Raw genomic sequence first — 22,300 nt, 5'->3', positions numbered from 1 at the left:
CGGGGGAGGGCGGGCCCGGCGATCGCTTCGGGGGAGCGGCGAGCGCGGACCGCCACCATGTCGGACGAGGAGTTGAAAGTTCCCGAGGAAATGTTCAAAGAGGTCAAATTTTACGCGGTGGGGGACATCGACCCCAAGGTACCGAAGCGTGGGGCGCCCCTGCGCGCGCTCCCCCTCTCCCGCCCCTCCCCCCCCCCCGGCTTCGGCCGTACCATTGTCGGGGTGGGCTCGCGCCGGCCTGGGAGGAGGCAGGGCTCGCGCCGGCGGCCCCGGGGAGGGAAAGGGGGCGGCGGCGGCGGCGGGGGGGGGGGGTCGCCGAGGGGAGACTGGGGCCTAAACGCCTCACGGGCCGCCGCCGGCGGGTTCCCTTTGGCGGAGGGGCCCGGCGGCGCGCGCCGGAGTGAGGAGGACCCCCCCGCGGAGGAGCCCGCCGCCTCGCGCCGGAGTGGAGGCCCCCCCCGCCCCCGGCCCCGGCGCGCGCCCGCCTCGCGCCCGCCTCAGCCCCCACTTCCGCCCGCGTGAGGAGCCGCGCGCCCGCGCGCGCGCCCCCCCCCCTTCCCACGGGGCCTCACTCGGGCACGAGGAGACCGCGGCCCCACCGCGCCTCAGGAGGCCACAGGAGGAGGAGGAGGGGACGGTGGGGCGGCTCAGCGCGGGAAAGCCAGGCCCTCCCTTCCCCCCGGGGCCGAACCGGCCAGCGTGCGCTGAGGTAATAAGAGCGACGGTGCTGGTTGGTAGGCGCTTACTCGGGGCAGAGCACTGTTCTAAGCGCTGAGGGGAGACGTGGTGATCGGGTTGGCCCACGGGGGGCGGGGGGGGCTCACCGTCTTCATCCCCATTGGACAGAGGAGGGGATAATAATGGTGGTGGTGTTTGTTAAGCGCTTACTATGGGCAGAGCACTGTTCTAAGCCCTGGGGGGAGACAAGGTGATCAGGTTGGCCCATGGGGGGCTCACCGTCTTCATCCCCATTTTGCAGGTGAGGGAACCGAGGCACAGAGAAGTGAAGGGACTTGCCCAAAGTCACCCAGCTGACAAGCGGCGGGGCCGGGATTTGAATCCACAACCTCTGACTCCCTAGGCTGGGCTCTTTCCACCGAGTCACATTGCTGCTCTAAAATCAATGATGGTATTTGTTAAGGGCTTACTATGGGCAAAGCACTGTTCTAAGGGCGGGGGGGGATACAAGGTGATCGGGTTGGCCCACGTGGGGCTCACCGTCTTCATCCCCATTTGACAGATGAGGGGATAATAATAATGTTGGTATTTGTTAAGTGCTTACTATGGGCAAAGCACTGTTCTAAGCGCTGGGGGAGATACAGGGTCATCAGGTTGTCCCACGTGAGGCTCGGTCTTCATTCCCATTTTAATAGTAATGTTGGTATGAAGTGCTTATTATGTGCCGAGCACTGTTCTAAACCCTGGGGAAGATACAGAATAATCAGGTTGTCCCGTGTGAGGCTCACAGTCTTAATCCCCATTTTATTCATTCATTCAGTAGTTTTTATTGAACGCTTACTATAATAATGATGGTATTTGTTAAGTGCTTAATATGGGCAGAGCACTCTTCTAAGTGCTGAGGGAGGTACAGGATCAGCAGGTTGTCCCACGGGAGGCTCACAGTCTTCATCCCCGTTTTCCAGATGAGGGAACTGAGGCCCAGTGAAGTGACTTGCCCACAGTCACACAGCTGACAAGTGGCAGAGCGGGGATTCGAACCCATGACCTCTGACTCCCCAACCCGGGCTCTTTCCGGGTGCTGAGGTGGATGAGTCGGGCCCCGGGGGCCTCTGGGAGTTTCCCAGTTAGGCCAAGGGTGGGCAGATTGACCTCTGTGGCAACGCCCCCCCCCCCCCATTATTCATCCATTCGTTCAATCGTATATATTGAGCGCTTACTACATGCAGAGCACTGTACTAAGCCCTTGGAATGGACAATTCGGAAACAGAGACAATCCTTGCCCCTTGATGGGTTTACAGGTAGCTTATCATCCAGTTTTAACCTTCCATCAGGGCTTTTGTTCATTCAGTCGTATTTCTTGAGCTCCTACTGTGTGCAGAGCACTGTAGTAATCATAATGTTGGTATTTGTTAAGCGCTTACTATGTGCAGAGCACTGTACTAAGCGCTTGGAATGGACAATTCGGCAACAGGGACAATCCTTGCCCCTTGACGGGCTCACAGGTAGCTTCTCATCCAGCCTTAACCTTCCATCAAGGCTTTCGTTCATTTCGTCGTATTTATTGAGCTCTTACTGTGTGCAGAGTACTGTAATAATAATCATAATGTTGGTATTTGTTAAGCGCTTACTGTGTGCAGAGCACTGTACTAAGCGCTTGGAATGGATAATTCGGCAACAGATAGAGAGAATCCCTGCCCCTTGACGGGCTCACAAGTAGCTTCTCATCCAGCCTTAACCTTCCATCAGGGCTTTCATTCACTGTCATATTTATTGAGCACTGAGCCATGCTGCGCTGTACTGAGCGCTTGGAAAGTACAATACAGCAATAGTACAAAAGAAAGTACAATACAAGGGTCTGGCTGTGCCCCAGGATCTCGATTTACACCACCTTCTCACCTCTCTCCTTTTCCCCCCTCCTTGGCTAAACTGGGAAAAACTGGATGGCACCGAGAAATCTTTTAGACTGTGAGCTCATTGTTGGACAGGGACTGTTTCTATCTGTTGCCGAATTATACATTCCGAACGCTTAATACGGTGCTCTGCACACAGTAAGCACTCAATAAACACGATCAAATGAATGAAAAGTCAACTGGGTTGTCTTTGGTAGCCTCTGTAGCTCTGTGTGGAGCCCTGAAAATCTCCAAATAGGAGGGTGGACTGATGATATGTTTTTATAAGAAATTTTGTGGGCGTAATGCATTTTTGAATTTCCAAGGTTGATTTGTTAACCTAAATATTGATAACTGGAAAATTGCCAAAACAGCTCCATCTCCAAAGCATATTTTATCCATTGATTTTGTTTTGATGTAGGTGAAGTCCAAGACCCCTGATAGTTTGTGTTTTCTTAGTACTTTGCACAAAGTAAATGTTCAACTAAGTATTTGGGGAAAGGTAAAAGAATAACAGTTCAGGCATGGACTCTGGCCTACCAGGGATCACCACCCATAAGTAACTGGAGAGAGGAGGAGGACTGGTAATAGACACGCAAGGAAAAAAATTGAAATATAAACTAACAAACAGAGATAATGCAGCGAGGCCTAGTGGAAAGAGTGCTGAGTGCTGAAAGAGTCATTTATACAGTGTTTACTGTGAGCAGAGCACTGTACTAAGTGCTTAGGAGAGTAATCAGTCAGATTGAGCACTTACTGAGCATTGTAATAAGCACTGGGGAGAGTACTATATAATAAAACAGTCACATTCCCTGCCCACAGTGAGTTTACAGTCTAGAGGGGGTGACAGACATTAATATAAATAAATTACAGATATTTATGGAAGTGCTGGGGATGGGGAGTGAATAAAGGGAGCAAGGCAAGGTGATGCAGAAGGGAGTAGGTGGAAAGGCAAAGAGAGCTTAGGGAAGGCCTCATGGAAGAGATGTGCCTTCGGTAAGACTGAAAGGGGGGAGGTAGATGTCTGTTGGATATGAAGAGGGAGGGTGTTGCAGGCCAGAGGCAGGACGCGGGCAAGAGGTCGGTGGCGCGATAGACAAGCTCGAGGTACAGCGAGTAGGTTGGCATTAGAAGAGTGAAATGTGCCTTCTCAGTTGTAGTAGAGTAGCGACGTGAAGTAGGAGGGAGCAAGGTGATTGAGTGCTTAGAAGCCGATAGTAAGGAGTTTTTGTTTGATGGGCAGCCACTGGAGGTTCTTGAGTGGGGAAACACTTTGTGGAAGAATGATCCAGGCAACAGAGTGAAGTATGGATTGGAGTGGAGGGAGACAGGCGGTAAGGAGGTCAAGCAGGCTGATACAGTAATCAAGGTGAGTTAGGATACGTGTTTGGATTAACCTGGTAGCATTTTGGATGGAGAGGAAAGGATGGAGTTTAGTGATGGCAAGACGGTTGAACCAACAGGATTTAGGAATAGATTGAATAGAGTTGGTAGATTTGCTTCCTGCCCAGCTCTGCCACTTGGCTGCTAGGTGCCTCAGTTTCCTCATCAACAAAATAAGGATGCAGTACTTAGTTTGGGGGTTCCATGTGCTTCAAGGCCTGTGTCTTGACCCGATTATGATGATGATGATATTTAAGTGCTTACTATGTGCAGATCACTGTTTTAAGCATTGGGGGGGACACAAGGTGATGTAGTTGTCTCACGTGGTGCTCACATTCTTCATCCCCATTTTGCAGATGAGGTAACTGAGGCCCAGAGAAGTTAAGTAACTTGCCCAAGGTCACACAGCTGACAAGAGGCAGAGCCGGGATTAGAACTAGGTCATGGGTTCGAACCCCGGCTCTACCACTTGTCAGCTGTGTGACTTTGGGCAAGTCACTTAACTTCTCGGTGCCTCAGTTACCTCATCTGTAAAATGGGGATTAAGACTGTGAGCCCCGCGTGGGACAACCTGATTCCCCTGTGTCTACCCCAGCGCTTAGAACAGTGCTCGGCACATAGTAAGCGCTTAACAAATACCAACATTATTATTATTATGACCGGTGACTCCCAAGCCCGTGCTCTTTCCACTGAGCCATGCTGATTATCTTGTGCTTGGTACAGTGCTTGGCAAAAAATACACGCGTAAATATTATTAATAGTAGTTGTGGTGGTACTAAGACCTGCAGAATATTACTATCAAAGGAAGTTTTCTGGTTTTTCAGTGCCCCTAGGGGGGCCATTCCTAGTTCACCATACTCTTCCAGTATTTCAAAAGTTGTCGCGCACCTGCTGTGCCTTCTTAGTTTAAATGATTAACCTTATTGCTATCCACAGTCAGTTACTACTACTACTATCTGGTGAAGAAGGTGTCCGTGGTTTAGATCTCATCCAGTCCTAGAGAAATGAACTTTGGCTTAGGGCATGTGCAGCACTCATATGGCGGGAAGACGAAATATTGAAGTGGAGGGAAGTAGCGTGGCCTGGTGGATAAAGCATGGGCCTGGAAGGCATAGGACTGGGTTCTAATCCTGTTCCACCACTTCTGTGTGCCTCAGTTACCTCATCCGCAAAATGGGCATTAAGACTGTGAGCCCCTGTGGGACATTGACTGTGTCCAACCTGATTAGCTTATATCTACCCCAGCACTTAGTACAATGCCTGGCACATAGTAAGTGCTTAACAAATACCATTAAAGTGCTGTCCTCCTCCTCTTCCTCCTCTTGTCGGATTTATGTCAGAGTTGGTTCCTGAAAACGTCAGAACGTTTTGAGACAGGACTAATCTCGTAGGAACAGGGTTAAAAATGGAGGGTGATTCCTGAGCCAAAGCCAGCTAGCCTGTTTTCACCATTTACCAGAAGTGTGTGCTCTAGTACGTTCACGTATTAATAGTGAGTCAGAGAGATTCCGCAATAGGGTAGCTGACTTTTACTTCATTGGAAATAAAATCGAGGCACTGCCCCTCCTTGCAGGTGATTCTTGGGGATCATCAGGTAACATCCCACCCCCCCCCCCGCCCCCCTGGCCTCACCAGCCTCTTGTGCTACACTCCCTCAGCCCTCTCTTTTCCTCACCCCATGACCTATAAAATTATTTCCCCTTTTTCCTGTATCTCCTGAGCACTCTTTTTTCCCCCCACCACTCCATCACCCACCATGGAGCTAGCGCCATTAATGAGGCCTGTATTGTAAAGTCAAAACGGATATGTTTACTAGAGTAAGGCTGAAACTAGGGACAAAGTTTAAAATGTTTTGTGACAGGAACTGCCTGCATTTCTCGAAATCCTAACAGTAATCGTATAAAGAACTCGTTTTTATGGTTTTTGAAATAAACTGCACTCCAGCACCCAAAAGATGAACTGGATTATTCATAAACTCTCGTATTTTTCACATTTAAGTCAACTAGAAATATTAAAAGCTGCTATTTTATAGGTTCCAATTTGAGACTTGCATTAATGTTTTACTGTACTCAGCCTATCTGCCTTGCTACCAAACATCAGGGATTCAAATTATTAAACTCCGTGCACATTTCTCTATCCAGTGACACATCTATATTTCAATCAATCAATAGTATGTAGTATCGATCACTAACTTTGTACAGAGCACTGTACCGTGTGCTTGGGTGGGTACAATAAAATAGACATAACCCCTGTCCTCAACAATTGTATAATCTAGTATATCTAGTAAACGTAAAATGTTTCAGATGCAGTGCTAATAAATGCTGAGTCATTATTGGAATCCTAAATTTGTTAGAATGCTTTAAAGGTGCAGTTGAGTTGATCTACACAATATATGGAAAATGCCCAAAGGTGGTTACAGTTCAGGCAGTTCTGTCATAATGTGTGTTTTCAGGATGTATTTTGACTAGAAGGGTATTGAGGATTTAGGGAGCATCCTTCCTACAACATGCCCCGGTCTGGGTACAGTGCAGTATGGTTTCGGAAGAAATAGTCTGTGCAGGCATACGGGTGTCAGTCAAGGTGTGAGTGGTCTAATAGGAGTTTTCTGTAAAGCAAGTTTCTTCAGGGACATAGTTGCAGGACAGCCGTTTGAACAGAAGTTGCGCTTATCCCCATTTTACAGATGAAGAAACTGTGCCTCAGAGTGGTCTAGCTGTAGACCGTAACTCCCTCTAGAGTGGAAGGTGACTGTGGACAGGGAACATTCATTCAATAGTATTTATTGAGCGCTTACTGTGTGCAGAGCACTGTACTATTGGAATGTACAGTTCGGCAACAGATACAGTCCCTGTCCAATGATGGGCTCACAGTCTAAATGGGGGAGACAGACAGCAAAGCAAAACAGAACAAAACAAAGCAAGACAACAATATCAAGATAAATAGAATCAAGGGGATGTGCACCTCATTAACAAAATAAATATGGTAATAAATAATATGTACAAATGAGCCCAGTGCTGAGGGGAGGGGTAGGGGGGAGGGGAAGGAGCAGAGGGTGGGGAGGGAGGGAACATGCTTACCAATTCTGTTATCTTCTCTCACATGCGCTTAGTACAGGGCTCGGCACATAGTTAAGTGCTCCATAAGTATAACTGAGACACCTACTCTCCCCACTTCTTAATTAACCCCTGTCTCTCTCAGGGCTTCTAATCCTGTGTCCCATCTGAATATCTCTATCTACCCTTGCTCTGGGCTCAATGTTTTGTCACAGAGAAGGTGCTTAATAAATGCCATCCTGGTTAGTTGCTGGGGAATCTTTCACTTAGTCCCACCAGTCTTTATAATAGATGTCAGTTGTGGAGTGATGAGATTTAATCAGAGAAGATTTGGAGATGTGATTTCTGAAGGGCCTTGGACATGGTGAGAGCAGTAAATGATCTGCCAGTTGTGAAGACGGAGATGGTAGTTCCAGGCATAAGGGAGGGTGTGAGCAAAAGGACGACTGTGAGAGCGATTGGGGCACAGAGAGTAGGATGGTTTTAGAGGAGGGAAGTGTGTGAGCTGGGGTGGACTGGGGGAAGGAGTGTAGAGAAAATAATAGGGAGAAAGCAGAATGAGGGTCTTCCAGACAGTGATATGGAATTTCGCTAGATGGGCAGAGGAATGGACAACCATCGCGGGGGGAAGTTTGAGGGGTGGGGAGAAATGCATGACACGGTGCTGTATCAAAATGACCCAGGCTGCAGAGTGAAGTATGGAGTGCGGTGAGACTCCGCCTTCCCTTCCCCTTTAACTAGAGCAATGATATTAGAACCTCCAGCCACGAGCCAGATTTGTGCCATCCTCCTCTGAGTGGGCCATGCCCTCTCCAGGCCCCAGCCAAGCCAGGGATCTGAGAGCTGGAGGTTGGGGGTTAGAGTCAGTCAGGCTGTGGTAGGCAGGTGTTGCCTGTGCATGTGTGGATAAGAAAATGGGACTGCGACCATCCTGATTAACTTGTATCTATCCCAGCGCTTAGAACCGTGCTTGACGCACAGTAAGAGCTTAAAAAGTACCATTCTTATTATTATTATTGATGTGACAGCCACCTGCTAGTTGGTCATGTATTGTGTGACTTGCATATCATCAATGGTATTTTTACTGAGCACCTACTGTGTGCAGAGCACTGTTTTTAGCCCTTGGGAGAGTACAGTACAACAGAGCAGATACGTTCGCTGCCCACAGTGAACTTACAGTTTAGAAGGGGAGATAGTCATTAATATAAATACATTTATAATGTATAGATAGGTACACAAGTGCTGAGGGGTGAGCGTGGGACGAATATCAGATGCCCAAAAGTCACAGATCCAAGTGCATAGACGACACAGAAGGGAGAGGCAGCCTGGGAAAAGAGGGCTTAAGTGGGGAAGCCCCCTTGGCGAAGATGTGAACTAAATAAGACTTCCAAGGTGGGGAGAGTGGTGGTCTAACGTATATGTAAGGGGAGGGAGTTCCAGGCCAGAGGGAGGCTACGGAAAAGGGATCGGCGGTGAGATAGGCAGTCTTGTCATCAGGCATATCCTGATGACTCGCACCTGTCCTATTACAGTCTTGGAATAAATTTTAACTGGGCCACTCAGCATTTAGGAAAAAAATAAAAGCACCATGTAAACTGATTTTATTCCCCTAATCTTTTTCTGAATGTCCTATTTTTAGGGAAAATATGTCGACATTACTTTTCTTTAATTTTTAGCCCAGCCTGCCTAAATGCAACTGTTCAGAAGAAGTTTTACACCCTTATTTTATTGCCTGGCATGGAGCAGGCTGTTTGTTTACTCTGTATCTTGATTTTCATTTTATTCTTGTCAAAATGTTCATGCGTGTTTACTTTTTAAAAGACAAAATGTAGTTCAAAGGCAGTTAAGTGTTACTGAAACCCATTTGGAAAAGCCTGAAATGGTCATATGGAAGCCTCTCCATTGTTTAAATTTTTTTTTTTAATTGTCTTGTGGCTTCCGAGTAAATTTGGTCCCCAGAAACAATCGTGCCTTTCACCTGTTTGCCTGTGAGTTCAACCTGCTCATAGGTTATTTCAGGAGCTACACCCAGGTCCCCTTTAATATTGGGGTCATGAACTTGCAGAACCTCATGTTAAGAAAAACATGTGTTACAGTTTGCTTTTTGGTACCGGTTTCTGGTCTCTGTGTGCCTGGACTGCAGGAGCAGCAGCAGCAGCAGGCCCTGCCTCTGCTCCACCCACATGTCCTCTCCCTGGTCTTCCCACCTCCAGATGAAATCTGAAGGTTCCAAGCCCCTTCTCCTTTTTCCACCACCGAGACTTGTGAAGTGCATTTATTTTAAATGCAGGCGATAGATTCAGGCTTTTTCCTGTCAATGCGTTTGGGACTGCGGTGTCCATGGCGACCTGTGGTACTAACCACGCTTGATGATGTGCACGTGCATGACCATTTTTTGTCAACACAGCGTGGCGTGGTAGCCACATGGGCTCACGTTGGCAGGCAAACGTTCGTTCCCTGTGTTATCGCCCAAACGTAATGAAAACGCCTCTTAGTGCAGAAGAGGGTACTTGTTTTTGACTTTTGTGGGAGATTTATATAATTCAGACCCCACAAATTGACCATATGACTTTAATCAGTGGTACCTAATCTGACAATACAATTGAATTGAATTGAACTGAGTTAACAACTGCTTCACTAATATCAGCAACCCCAGAATTGAAAAACTGCCTTAGTTTTGGGGGAAAAAAATATAAAAAGATTGTACAGACTGCCTCTCCCCGTGGAATAATTAGAATGTGTGAGAATCTAAAACAGCATTTTTTGGGTAATCTTATAGTCTATCTTTGTCTCGTTTGCATAAAACTAGTTCCAGTTAGTAAACAAAAATGAAAATTATCCTCCTTTAATATTTCGAGGAAATTTGAGGCAGTCTTCTACAGTGCTCTGCTAATAATAAGCGCTAAATAAATGCGACTGATTGATGTGCTGAAAGTTTCAAGTTTATTTTATTATGGCACATGGTTTCTCTTTCATTTGGAGTTATGTGTACTTGGTTCTGGATTTGAGTTCTCTGCATTTAGCATCTCCAGAATGGGTGTATGCAGCAGTGGAAGTAGTTCAGAATTTATAGAGACTCTGAGCATTGTATATATTTTTTTTGTTCTGCACAATAGTGTGGCCTAGTGAAAAGAGCTCAAGCCAGGGAGTCAGTGGACCTGAGTTCTAATCCTGGCTCTACCACTTGACTCGTGTGGGACCTTGGGGGAGTCACTTAACTTCTTTGCTGCAAAATAGGGAATAGATACATGTTTGTCATCCCCCTTAGACAGTGAGCCCTAATGAATCAGTCAGGGGCATTTATTGAGCCCATACTGTGTGCAAAGCACTGTACTAAGCACTTGGAAGAGAACTAAGTGATAGTGTTAGTAGACGTGATCACTGCCCACAAGGAGCTTACCATCTAGAATGTTGAGAGGGACATTAAAATAAATTATAGATAAGGCAGATGATGGGGGAAAGGGTTATATGTAAGTGCTTTGGGGCTGGGAGGGGGTGAATATCAAGTTTCAGAGAGTGGGATGAATAGCAGGTGCTTAGGGGATACAGATCCAAGTGCTTAGGTGACAGAAGGGAGGGTGAATATGGGAAATGAGTGTGTAGTCAGGGAAGGCCTCTTGGAAGAGATGTGTTTTTAGGAGGGCTTTGAAGTTGGGGAAAGTGGTGGTCTCTCGGATACGAAGGAGGAGGGTTTTCCAGTTCAGAGGGAGGTCGGTGGCAAGAAAGACAAGATGGAGGTCCAGTGAGTAAGTTGGTGTTAGAAGAATGAAGTGTTTTGTTTCTGACCGGGTTGTTTGGTGTCTACCCTAGGACTTAGTACAGTGCCTGGCACATAGTCAGTGCTTAAGAAATGCCATAATTAGTAATACAGAGAGCCTGCTTCCTAAAGAATGGTTAAAGAAATAATAACAGTTGTGGTACTTGCACTGTATTAAGCGCTGGGGTGGAGACAAGCAAATTGGGTTGGACACAGCCCCTGTCCCAAGCAGAGCTCACAGTCTTAATCCCCATTTTACAGATAGGAGAACTGAGGCATAGAGAAGTGAAGTGACTTGCCCAGGGTCACACAGCAGACAAGAGGCAGAGCTGGGATTAAAGCCCGTGGCTTTCTGACCCCCAGGCCCATGCTGTATACACTACACCGTGCTGCTTCAGCCAAATACCTTCCTATGATTGGGAAATTTTGGTGATCCACTTAATACTCAGTTTGCCAAGGGCTCTTACTCTCATGGTGTGTTTTGGATAGAATGCTTTGGCAGAATTCAGGTATGTAGTTCCCACAACACAGTCTGGGAAGAGACTGTTGTGCCCAAATGAACAAGGTTGAACACTGGGTGAATTTTCCCTAGTGTGGGGGTCTGCAAGAGCGTAAAGCCCAGGTAACAGGAAAATTAAGTGTACCCCATTTTAATTTCTTGTTTGGCATCCAAGCTTAATTACCCCCATTTTTTTGTTCTGGCTTATGGACTCAAATTGAGTTTTAAAAGGGTTTATGTAATTCATATTGGGTCAGATCCTGTGTGTGACTCAGCTCCTTCCTTGATATGAATTAGGCCCTTTAATTTACTTACAATATTCTAATGTATTTTGGAAGTAATTGACTGGTTGGACCCATTAATATGCGATTATAATGAAATTGGTTCATGTAGACATTAAAGTATCCATTTTAGTGTTAATGAATAATTCCTACTTGAAAGTTTAATTTATGAGGAGGGCTGAGAGATCAGGTTCCTGTTGTGCTCTCTAATTCCTTTCTTTCTATTGAAAACCTTTCTTTCTCTGAAAAAGCTAAAAACAATATTTTCCCCGGAAGCCTGAATATAGTTTTTTCATTCATTTAGAGTCGAGATTGCTGATGTATGCAGTAATCTGTTGTAGCAATAATTTATGTAAATCAAGAATAAAGTGCAATTTCCATTCTAATGATTTTTTCCTTTTTGTAGGTTATTCAGTTACTGAAAGCTGGAAAAGCGAAGGAAGTTTCCTATAATGCTCTGGCCTCGCACATTATTTCAGAAGATGGGGATAATCCAGAAGTGGGAGAATCTCGGGAAGTTTTTGATCTCCCTGTAGTAAAAGTGAGTAGCGCAGATTTTGAAATTGTTTACTTCTTTTGTTTGGCTTGTTGTTAGTCACCACTCCTGCAAAGTCAGTCAGTCCTATTTCTTGAGTGCTTACTGTGTGCAGAACACTGTATTAAACACTTGAGAGAGCACAATACAACAGTACCTGTCTTCTCTTAACCCTGAAGATACCCCAGTGCATGTTTTCTGGCTTCTTCGTTTTCATTCTTTCATTCATTAATTCAATCAGTCATATTTATTGAATCCTTACTGTGTGCAGAGCATTGTACTAAGTGCTTGGAAAGTACAATTCAGCAATAAAGAGAGACAGTCCCTGCCCACACCAGGCTTATAGTCTAGAAGAAGGGAGACAGACATCAAAACAAGTAAGCAGGCATCATTATAAATAAATGGAATTATAGATAGGTACACATCAAAACAAGTAAACAGGCAATAATGTAAATAAATAGAATTGTAGATGTGTATAAACACAAGTGCTGTGGTGCGGGGTGGGTAGAGGAAAGGGAGCGAGTCGGAGTGACTGGGAGGGGAGGGTGAGCATCTCTCAAAGTGTGTCCATATTATGAGCATCCTTGAGAGAGAATGTCTTGCCTTGTCTCACTGCCAGCTGCCTTGTCTTTGAACTGCAGTACTACTCTCCTGTGGCTCTTACAGCAGAGAAAGGATTATTTTGTTGCTCAACTGATTTTAGACGTTTTCTAAATAACATTTGCGGACTTTTTTTTTCTTAAATTTTTTTCCTCTTCTTTTCCCCTGCTTTTTTGCCTAATTTTGCAATGTATCCACTTCTGGAACAATCCAGGCATTGCTTTTCAGCTTTTATTACCTGCCCAAGATGATATGATTTTATCAATTTTCTTTCATGGTGTTCCTTTTTGGAGAGCTCAAAGTTGCTGGGGCTGCTTCTAAGTAACCCCCTTTTACTTTCTCCTTAGAGGGAAGACTGACTTTCATTTCAAGGTCTCATTCTCTTCCCCATTTTCCCTCTCCCCATGTTCCAAAAGCTTGCACACACTGCTTCTTGATATTGTACCGGGAAGGATTGTGGAATCCCTCTGCTCGGGGAGGGAAGGGAACTCACACGTTCTCAGTGCCATATTTAGAAGGGGATGAGGTGGGCGGGGATAGGCTGGATCACGTCCACTGATGACTTGCAAAGTTTATTTGCTTGTGAATCTTGATCAGTAGAACTCAAGACTAAGACTTGGGAGTCATGATTTTTGTTAGTAGATTCTCTTGGTCTTAGTTTGGCTAAGTATCTTGTGATTAAAAGAAATGAACTGGCAGAGCTAGCTACAAAATAGGCATGCTGTTGCCTCTCATTTCCCCCATATTAAGTGTAATGAAGATAAGTAGGCTCTGCTCTTCACATTTCTCCATGGGTGTTTTTTATAAAGACAGGGAGAGGGGCACAGTGGGAACAAGTGTAACAAGGGTTTATAAAGTACTGTGTCCGAAACCAGGTTTTAAATTCCTCTACACCCACCCTTCACTAGAGTCCCCTGTTTCCCCCACTCTGCATCCTCAAAATGCTAAAATTCATAGGGCAGAGTCGCTCATGAACACCAGTGGAGTGTGATTTGGCACTGGAAATTTTGAAACTCTTCTGGACTGGGCCATACTCCCTCAGGCCTCTCCAACCAGAACCTGACACCCTGGGGCCCTTGGGGATTTGAACCCACTCTGGGGAAGGGCCCACATGTCCTGGGGCTCATAACCTGAAGTTGAAGGAAGAATTCAACTCACTGTGATATATGTTCTGCACGCAGAAGGCATTTGATAAATTCTCGGGGCTAACTGATTTGTTATGAAAGATTTTATTCTGGCTGTAACATGTAAAAAGTACTATAGCGTAGTAAATAATCTAAGTGGATACTGCTTGCTGTTTGGTAGCTTGTTACGGTTCCAATCTTATTTTCATTTCAAAAGGACTAGAGGCGAGTGTTTTGTGTTTTTTTCTTTTGTTCAGTATGGTATGTATATGCCGAACTGCATATGCATATGCCACGTTAGAGGGAAGGGACAGTGCAGGTTGTCAGGTGCTTACTTCCTTGTGTTTGCCTTCCGTAGGGTTCTGGTGTACCAGGATCACCTTCTATTTGGTTTCTTTCTCCTTATTCCCCCCACCTTCCTCTTGAGGTTGGCTTCCTTTGACTCCAACAGCTAGTCTAAGTGGCTACTAGGAGGAATATAGGAAGAAGGGAGGAAGCAGCGATGGAAGAAAATGGAAAAGCCTGAAAGTCTAATTGTCATTCCCAAACGTGGTGGTAACGGGATCAGCAAAGTTAGACTTGGAAGTGGGTGTAGTGAAATCTGATCCCCTAGTAGAGACATAAATCAACCTCTCCTAAAGCCCCTCCATGTCTGCCACGAGATTTACCTCGTATAGAATAATAGCTAAAATAGAAAGTGCTCCTGGAAACAGTTGGGAATAATATCTCTTGCTTACTAGTGTAGCCACAGTCTTTGTGAACTGAATTGGAGTCAGATTGTGTTCTCTTCCTTGCTCCACCCCTGTGAACATTCCTTAATTGGTTGGTATCTGTTAACCATCCTTTTGCTTCCATTTACTTTTCTTCCAACCCTCTGTCCTTATTCTTAGAGGAGCCCTTTGGGATCCAAGGACCGGGTCTGTACCTCATCCATGTATGTCCTTCCCAACACTTCTTTTGCACTTAGTAAGGACTTTAATGAATAGTATTAATACTATTCATTCATTCATTAATTCAGTCTAATTTATTAAATGCTTATTGTAAGCAGAGCACTGTACTGAGCACTTGGAAAGTACAATACAGCAATAAAGAGATAGAATCCATGCCCACACTGGGCTTATAGTCTTGAAGTGGGGAGACAGACATCTTCACAAGTCAACAGGCATCAATATAAATAGAGTTTTAGATATATACACATCAAAATAAGTAAGCAGACATTAATATAAATAGGATTATATATATATATATATATAACACACACAAATGCTGTGGGGTGGGGAGGAGGGTAGAGCAAAGGGGCCATGTCGGGGGGACACGGAAGGGAGTGGGAATAAGAATAAGATTGGACAGGACTGAAAATTTAGTGTCAGAAGTCCCTACACTTCTACTGTAGCGATAAGTATTATTCAAAATCCCTGCTTATAAGTTAAAAATACAGTCTAAAGCATTATGTGTGGTATAAATTATTTAATTTCATTTTGTCTTCCAGCCTTCCTGGGTGATTTTATCAGTACGCTGTGGAGCTCTCCTGCCGTATCCTTTCTCTTTAATAACTCATGTTTTTAAGTTTTATTCTGAATGTTACTATAGTCGACTCTTACTGAGCCAAGTGAAATATACAGCTTGCACTTTAACGTTTGACAGGAAATGGGAAACGGCAGGCTAAAGTAAAAGAAAAGATACAGTTTATCTGTAGCTCAGTTGTTAATGTACCAGCAGAAGGCAGACCCAAGGAGTTGAGTTGCAAGTGAATGCTTTGCTAATCACGCACTTTCTTTTAATGTCTTTCTCACCTTAATAAAATATTGTAACGTTATTAGACTTTAATGTTTCAGAAATACTAATTTTGTTATATGTGAAAGTTATTTTTATTATTTGCCAGATTATTTACCACACAGGAATATTTACTAGAAAAATAACTTGTGGATTTTGGAAATTAAACCCTTTTATTGTATTTCATGAAGGGGGCTCTTACTGACCCTTTAAATGAGTCAGTAGCTATAATTGCATTTTATTCAATGATCAAACTTCATACAGGTGGAGGAGAGGGTGGGGCCGGTTAGAACCATGCAGAGGCTGAACTTGCCTTTTGGGTCTCTGGCTTGGGGCAAAGATTTCCAAAGGTTGAATGCCCTTCCCCTTGCCCCACTGGGGTCCATAGTCCTCATACCTTAAAGATCAGAAGGCTGCGGGAGTGCCACTCTGGGATGGAAGGGCCCAGGCTTTCTTTCCAAACAAACTCACTTCAGCCCAGCTCAGATCTAGTTCAGCCTTGGATGCTGCAGTTCAGATGCATCCATGGGCCAGGCTGGGACCAGAACAGGACCAGAACCAGAACCCCTCTCTCCCTCCTTTGGGCCTTTAGGGGTGGTCAAGTGGAATTAGGGGAAGACCAGCATCCTGTACCCAAGGCTGCCCTTTGATCTACTTTGTTAGGTTGCATTGTCAATAATCTTTAACACTTGTTGACCAGAGTGAATGGTTTCTCTCCAGAATCATGTCAGATTTTTTTTGGTGTCACTGCCTGTCTCTCCCAGGTAAGCATTATTTGGATTGTGTTACATTTTGGGGTTTTATGTTTAATATTGACACATGTGGGTCTTTGACATGATTGAGTTTACAAGAAATTTCTCAAGTAGTATTAGAGAATCTATGTACCAAATTAGATGAATGTCTGAACTGTGGAGCTAATAAGTATAAAGGCATTTTTCCTTTTTGGTGTTTATTTCCAACTTTATTATCCTGTACTAAGTATAGAATACAGATTTGCATTTTGCCTGATCGGGTCATTTGTCTTTTGATTTAATTGCATAAATTTAGGAAATCTCAGTGAACAAGCAAGTAGAGGCAATGCAGATAGTTATTTTGGTTAGACTTCTTGTTGAGCTTTTTAAATATTCTAAATAGAACAGTTCTATAGACTTAATTAGAATTCAGGGTATTTACTAACCATATAATTTCAGGATCTCCCACATAGTAGTGGAGGTTGTAGCCATTTGGAAAGCTCTGGGGATTCGTAGACCTAAACCCGAACCATGCTGCTATTGCTTTCAAGAAGATATTTCCATTCTAAGGATTGATGACTTTTTGAAATTTAATGATTGCTGTAGAAGGAAAAAGTAAAAACAAAGTCCAGAGAGGATAGTGAGAATGAAAAGACCCAGAAGAACTGGAAACAGTGTAGAAGAAAATAGAGAGGATGAGGGGATTCTGTGGCGATGAAGTGACCTCTCTTTATCAACTCTCAGTTGCAAAGTCCGAGTCTAGTCACCCCTCACGCCACAATATACCAAAATCTAAGTTTGATTACATTTAAGCCTGGGTAGAATTAGACTCCAAAGGTTTAAATATAATAGATCTTCTGGTTAATGCAGTTGTCGCCAGTGAGGTCTTACTGTCTTTTCCTCCAGCCAATTCCTCATTTCCTATCGTAACCCGACAGGTTTACTGGGGTTTTTTGGTTGTTTTTGTGGAACCCAAGACCTGGTGCAGAGTTCTGGCTTTTTACGTTAAAGAATGAAGAACCGCAGGCCAAAATGACTGTTTACCCATTTTGGAAACAGTTTTTGCTCAGAGTCGATTCATTAAACTCTCATTTTTCTAAACTAGTGATCATGTGAAAAGCATGATTTAAATGGTTACTTTAAATCACTATAGGCACACCCCAAATAGGCTAATATGAAATTTTTTCTTTAGCTACATTAACATTTTTATCTAATAATTTTTCTGTGATGGTAGGGAGATGCTCCTTTGGGGATTAAGTACAAGTCCAAATCCTGGTCTTGCAAGAGGATGATGAGATATTGTAGCAGTAGTGCAGATGAGAATCTAAAATCGAGGAGAAAGGAATAAAAATGATTAGGAGTAATATAGAATTTTTGTCCTTGGAAAATATAGAAAAAGCCCTTTGCACTTTTTTGTTTTAGCAGACATTGCATAATCCAAAGTCTAAATTGTAGTGATTTGTAATTTTCTATTAGCAATCTTCTATATTGTTCTATATTTTATTAAGCTGTATAAAATGAGGATGCTTCATATCTCATTTTCAAGAAATAGTAACACAAACAAATCCTCATCACACCCGTTGGTTAAATGATGATTTCAGATTCAACTTGTGCTTTTTGACTTCTTTATATGGCTCTCCATATACTAACTGCAGTCACTTTCAGAAACCTTTATTTTTCTCCATGATCTCCTAATTTGTAGAACTAGCTGTCTTTGACTCATTGAAGACTTATTTTCTTAAGCTTATTTAGAACCCTCTTATTCAAATTAGTGGTCCTTGAGCACTTACAGTGTGTAGAACAATCAATAACTGGTATTTATTGAGTGCTTACTGTGTGCAGAGCACTGTACTTGGAAGAGTACAAGGCAGTAGAGTTGGTAGACATGATCCCTGCCCTCAAGGAACTTATGGTATAGTCTGCTTTTGGCTAAAAATCTTTCTACTTTGCCATTGATACATAATTTTGTGCTTTCCTTTGCTGTTTGCATTACTTTCATTCCGATGCATGATGACATGCAGGTATACCAAAGACAGTACCAAAGAGGGAGTGCATTTAATTTAGCATGCCTTGGAATAGGTATTTCCTGTTTATTTGAAATGATTTGGCAAGAGCTTGAATGCTGTTTCAGTATTGGCATTCACTTTGCCACTTGCAAGGATGACAGATTAAAGTGTACAGTTCTGGCTGTTAGAATCATTTCATTCTATCACAGTTAATTAGTGGTGTAGAAGAGATGTATCAAACCATACTTAAGTATCTGAAAACAAGATATTTTTATACCTCAGTTGTCTTTTCCCATATCAAAAAAAAAAGATTATTTCAGGCACTTAGAATATAAAGAAAAGTTACTTCTGAATAGTAGCCATGCATACTTTAAAAATAAAAGGTTAAATTTCATTTGTTTACTTTTTTCTTCCAACATCTTATAGGATCATTCCACTTATTAGGGAAGGGCAGTAGGCATTTGCAAAGTAATATTTCCGAAGGGTGATTCGCAAAATGTTCACAAGCAAAAAAGAGTGATACATACTGTAGATCTAAAAGGTTTATTTTTAACTTTCTATTAGATTTCATCTGAAGACCGAAGTGCGCTGTGGGCTTTGATTACGTTTTATGGGGGGGATTGCCAGCTGAGCCTCAATAAGAAGTGTACTCATTTGATTGTACCTGAGCCAAAGGGGGTAAGAGTTTATTACATGTACAATCCTTTTTGTTGTAGCACGTAAGTGCTTCTAAATAATCAAACAATTTTCCCCTCTTCCTGAAGTTTGTCTCTTCACTTGGTCATTAGACTCAATTTGCCAAAGCTGATTGTGGTGATATATTGCGGTCTGTCATTATTTATGTTTATCAAATATTTATTTTTCCTCTGGTTTTGAGTTTTCGGTCATTTCCAAGAGCATGCTTATCTGTGTTTCGTATTGATTTTGTTTGCATTTTGTCATGATCCCACCGATAATTGTAATGAAAATGACCACCCATTCATGATAGGTAATGATTGCTTGCTTTATATCTAGGATATTATAGTTTAGAGGATCATGTGATCCCTAAAAATATATTTAGCTGAATATTTGGCTCCTTAAAAATGCATAGATTACATTGCTAAATCAATTAAATCACATATAAAGTATTTTTGAGATTGACCTTGAATAATTTACATGCAATAATAGTTCATGCATAATATTATGAAGCCAATAATGACCTTCACATTACAGGCTATTGCCTGAAGATAAATATTTGAAATACTTTTTTGGGGAAAGCCATCAGATTCTTTTCTTATGACTCTTAGCTTCAAGTTTATAGAGAGAGAGATCAGTTTAAAAGCCTATAATCATTTTAACTGGGACTTGATGGATTATTTGATCTACATTTCCTGGTTAATGGTTTCTAGCCAGCATCAACAACCAGAAATGGTTTGTGCTGAACTGAGCGAAGCGAGGGGAAAATGGCTTCGGCACTTTTAGATGGGCCCCTTCTAGAATCCAAAGTCCAAAGCACGGTCGTCACTGTCATTTTTAAGGTCGTGATGCCTTGGTTGTGGTTCTGGAGACTCACTCTGTCATCCCTGTCACTGTGTCCCTGCCACCTGTGGATGATAGAGAAGAGCAGAATGGCAGCGGAGGCTGCATCAGTAGATTTCCAGCGTGGCCACTCCAAATCGGAAGTGATGCCATAGTCCCGGAAATGCTATAGTATCCCGCCTACCCCCCCCCCCCCCCCCCCCCACGTAAGCACTGATGTCTGTGGTGTAGCCGGAGACTTTGTTCCAACCATCATGTCATTTTCTGACACTAACTGATGGCAACCGAAGCCTGGTCTCTTGAACATAAAGTCAGCAAATTAGCACTTTTCTTGCACTTTTTTTTCCTTTGTAAGGAAGTGCTTATCATTTAAATTAAACTTTAAGTACAAAAATAAACAATCCTTAATTTTGTATTGCTTAAGAATTGGGTAGGTCCTCCCTCCCCCATCCCTCCCCTGCCAGAACACACACAATCTGTTTTGTATAAATTTGGGGCCATTCTTCCAGAATGAGAGCTGTGAGTGAACCCTGGGTCTTGCTAGTCCTCTTCAGCTGTTGAAAATGTCAGAATAATATGTAGGGTGCAGACTTTAATTGTCCCCCTTTTAGTTTCTCTTTTCACATATAATATTCCTTCTGTTCAGATGTCTCTATTTAGGATCCTAGAATGGTCTCTGATTTCTTGACCGTGTTTGACACACTGAGTAGTTTTCACCTCTTTTCTTTTGAATCAAATCATTGTGCATATACCATTCTTTGTTTCATGACGGGGGAAGTGAACTCCAGGAGAAGGGCTGAATTTTGATGAGAACTAACCCCCTCACTGGCAACAGAAAACAGTGATCTTACCTTTGGCCTAAAGTGCAAAGCCATCCATAACAGTGCCCTTTTGGTTTTGACATTACCCAACAAGCAATAAAGGTGGTCCTTACTAGTATATTGTATCACAAGTGATTGAAAATTTCCTTCAAAGGGGAAGAGGAAAAGACCCCTAGTGGTAATAATAATAATAAAAATTAAAATTATGGTATTTGTTAAGCACTTACTGTGTGCCAGTCAATGTTCTAAGCACTGGGGTAGATAAAAGATAGTTGGGTTGGAAACAGTCCCTGTCCCACCTAACTGTCTCACAGTGTTAATCCCCTTTTTACAAAAGAGGGAACTGAGTCACAGAGAAGATAAGTGACCTGCCCAAGGTCACACAGTAGACAAGTGGCGGAGCCGGAATTAGAACCCATGACCTTCCTTTTCCTCTGACAAAATCATACTTTAAGATCTCTCCATCAGTTACTTACTCTTCCCAGCTATTGGGTAGATTGATCTCCCCATAGACTCTATTCCTGGTGCCTGGTCCGTGTTACTTCCCAGTGGGGTCCAGTTGGACTTCTTGATCTAGTTTGGCCTGCGTAGTTTTTTCCACGCAAATCACCAGAACTCGTATCTGGGCCAGGGGGACGGCTCTGCATGCTGAAGAGAAGCAGCATAGTGCAGTAGATAGAGCACGGACCTGGGAGTCAGAAGGACCTGGGTTCTAATCCCAGCCCCGCCGCTTGTCTGCTCTGTGACCTTGGGCAAGTCACTTCACTTCTCTGGGCCTCAGTTATCTCATCTGTAAAATGGGGATTAAGAGTGTGAGCCCCATGTGGGACAGGCACTGTGTCCAACCCGATTAATTTGTATCTACCCCAGCGCTTTGAACAGTGCTTAGCATGTAGTAAGCACTTACCGAGAACCATGATGATTATTATGCCCACATGATGGGCGCCGCTGCCAGTGGAGGTCCTAATCTGGGTGTTCAAAATTTTGTGACCCTTGGGCATGGATGTTTCTCTTCAGATTACATCAAAAGAGTCTCCTCAACAGAACCAGCTGGAACCAAACCAGGCAGGAACTGGGTGTCGGTAACTCCTAGACAGGGGCCCATCATTTAAGTGGTGTTCAAAATTCTGTTTAAAATGATCCGTAGTTACTCACTGCTTCTGTGGCACTGAACACTTCTTTGTAAACCTTAACCCGCAGATGGTTCCAGGTGGAAATGCTGTTTCCACTCCAAGTAAGGAGGCTTGTCTGGCCGTGATGATCGTCCTTTAAAGCAAAGCAGCCCGCTTACTTAAAGTGGAGTGGTGACCTCAGCTATTGTAAGATTGTGGCAGTGTCTAAACGAGGAGGAGGAGGAGGAGGAATAGCTGGGGAGCAGAAGAGAGGAATGAGATTGAGGGATTCTTTTTGGAACAAGTGACGGAGTTAGGGGCTGCTTGATTGCATGATTGAAAAGCAATCTGATCTTGTTGTTTTTTTGCCACCTCCCCAGTGAGCAGGCTGGCTGTTTTTTTCAATTATTGTAGAGTTGGTTGGTATGATACTCGTGTAACAGAATTGATAGTCAATACTCTCAGCCTTGGGAGTTTACATTCATCTCTCCTGTCCTGTTGTCAGATGCTCGTAATAACTCGGCAAGGGGTTGAGAA

At 43.7% G+C, this 22,300-nt stretch overlaps 1 protein-coding gene across 1 annotated transcript in view; it reads left to right on the top strand.

Annotated features, from left to right (window-relative positions):
• Positions 1-6: 6 nt before the first annotated feature.
• Positions 7-22,300, top strand: part of PAXIP1 (PAX interacting protein 1) — a 47,470-nt gene continuing 25,176 nt past the window's right edge. The window contains exons 1-5 of the mRNA XM_029077434.2: positions 7-138; positions 11,950-12,084; positions 15,292-15,335; positions 16,276-16,339; positions 18,877-18,990. Coding sequence (XP_028933267.1) covers positions 58-138; positions 11,950-12,084; positions 15,292-15,335; positions 16,276-16,339; positions 18,877-18,990 — 438 coding nt within the window. The 5' untranslated portion in view covers positions 7-57. The remainder of the gene's footprint in view (positions 139-11,949; positions 12,085-15,291; positions 15,336-16,275; positions 16,340-18,876; positions 18,991-22,300) is intronic.

This window comes from Ornithorhynchus anatinus, chromosome 13 (genome assembly GCF_004115215.2).
Source record: "Ornithorhynchus anatinus isolate Pmale09 chromosome 13, mOrnAna1.pri.v4, whole genome shotgun sequence".
NCBI lineage: Eukaryota > Metazoa > Chordata > Mammalia > Monotremata > Ornithorhynchidae > Ornithorhynchus > Ornithorhynchus anatinus.
Note: the sequence above shows the minus strand (reverse complement) of the source record. Positions and strands in the feature narration are given on the sequence as shown.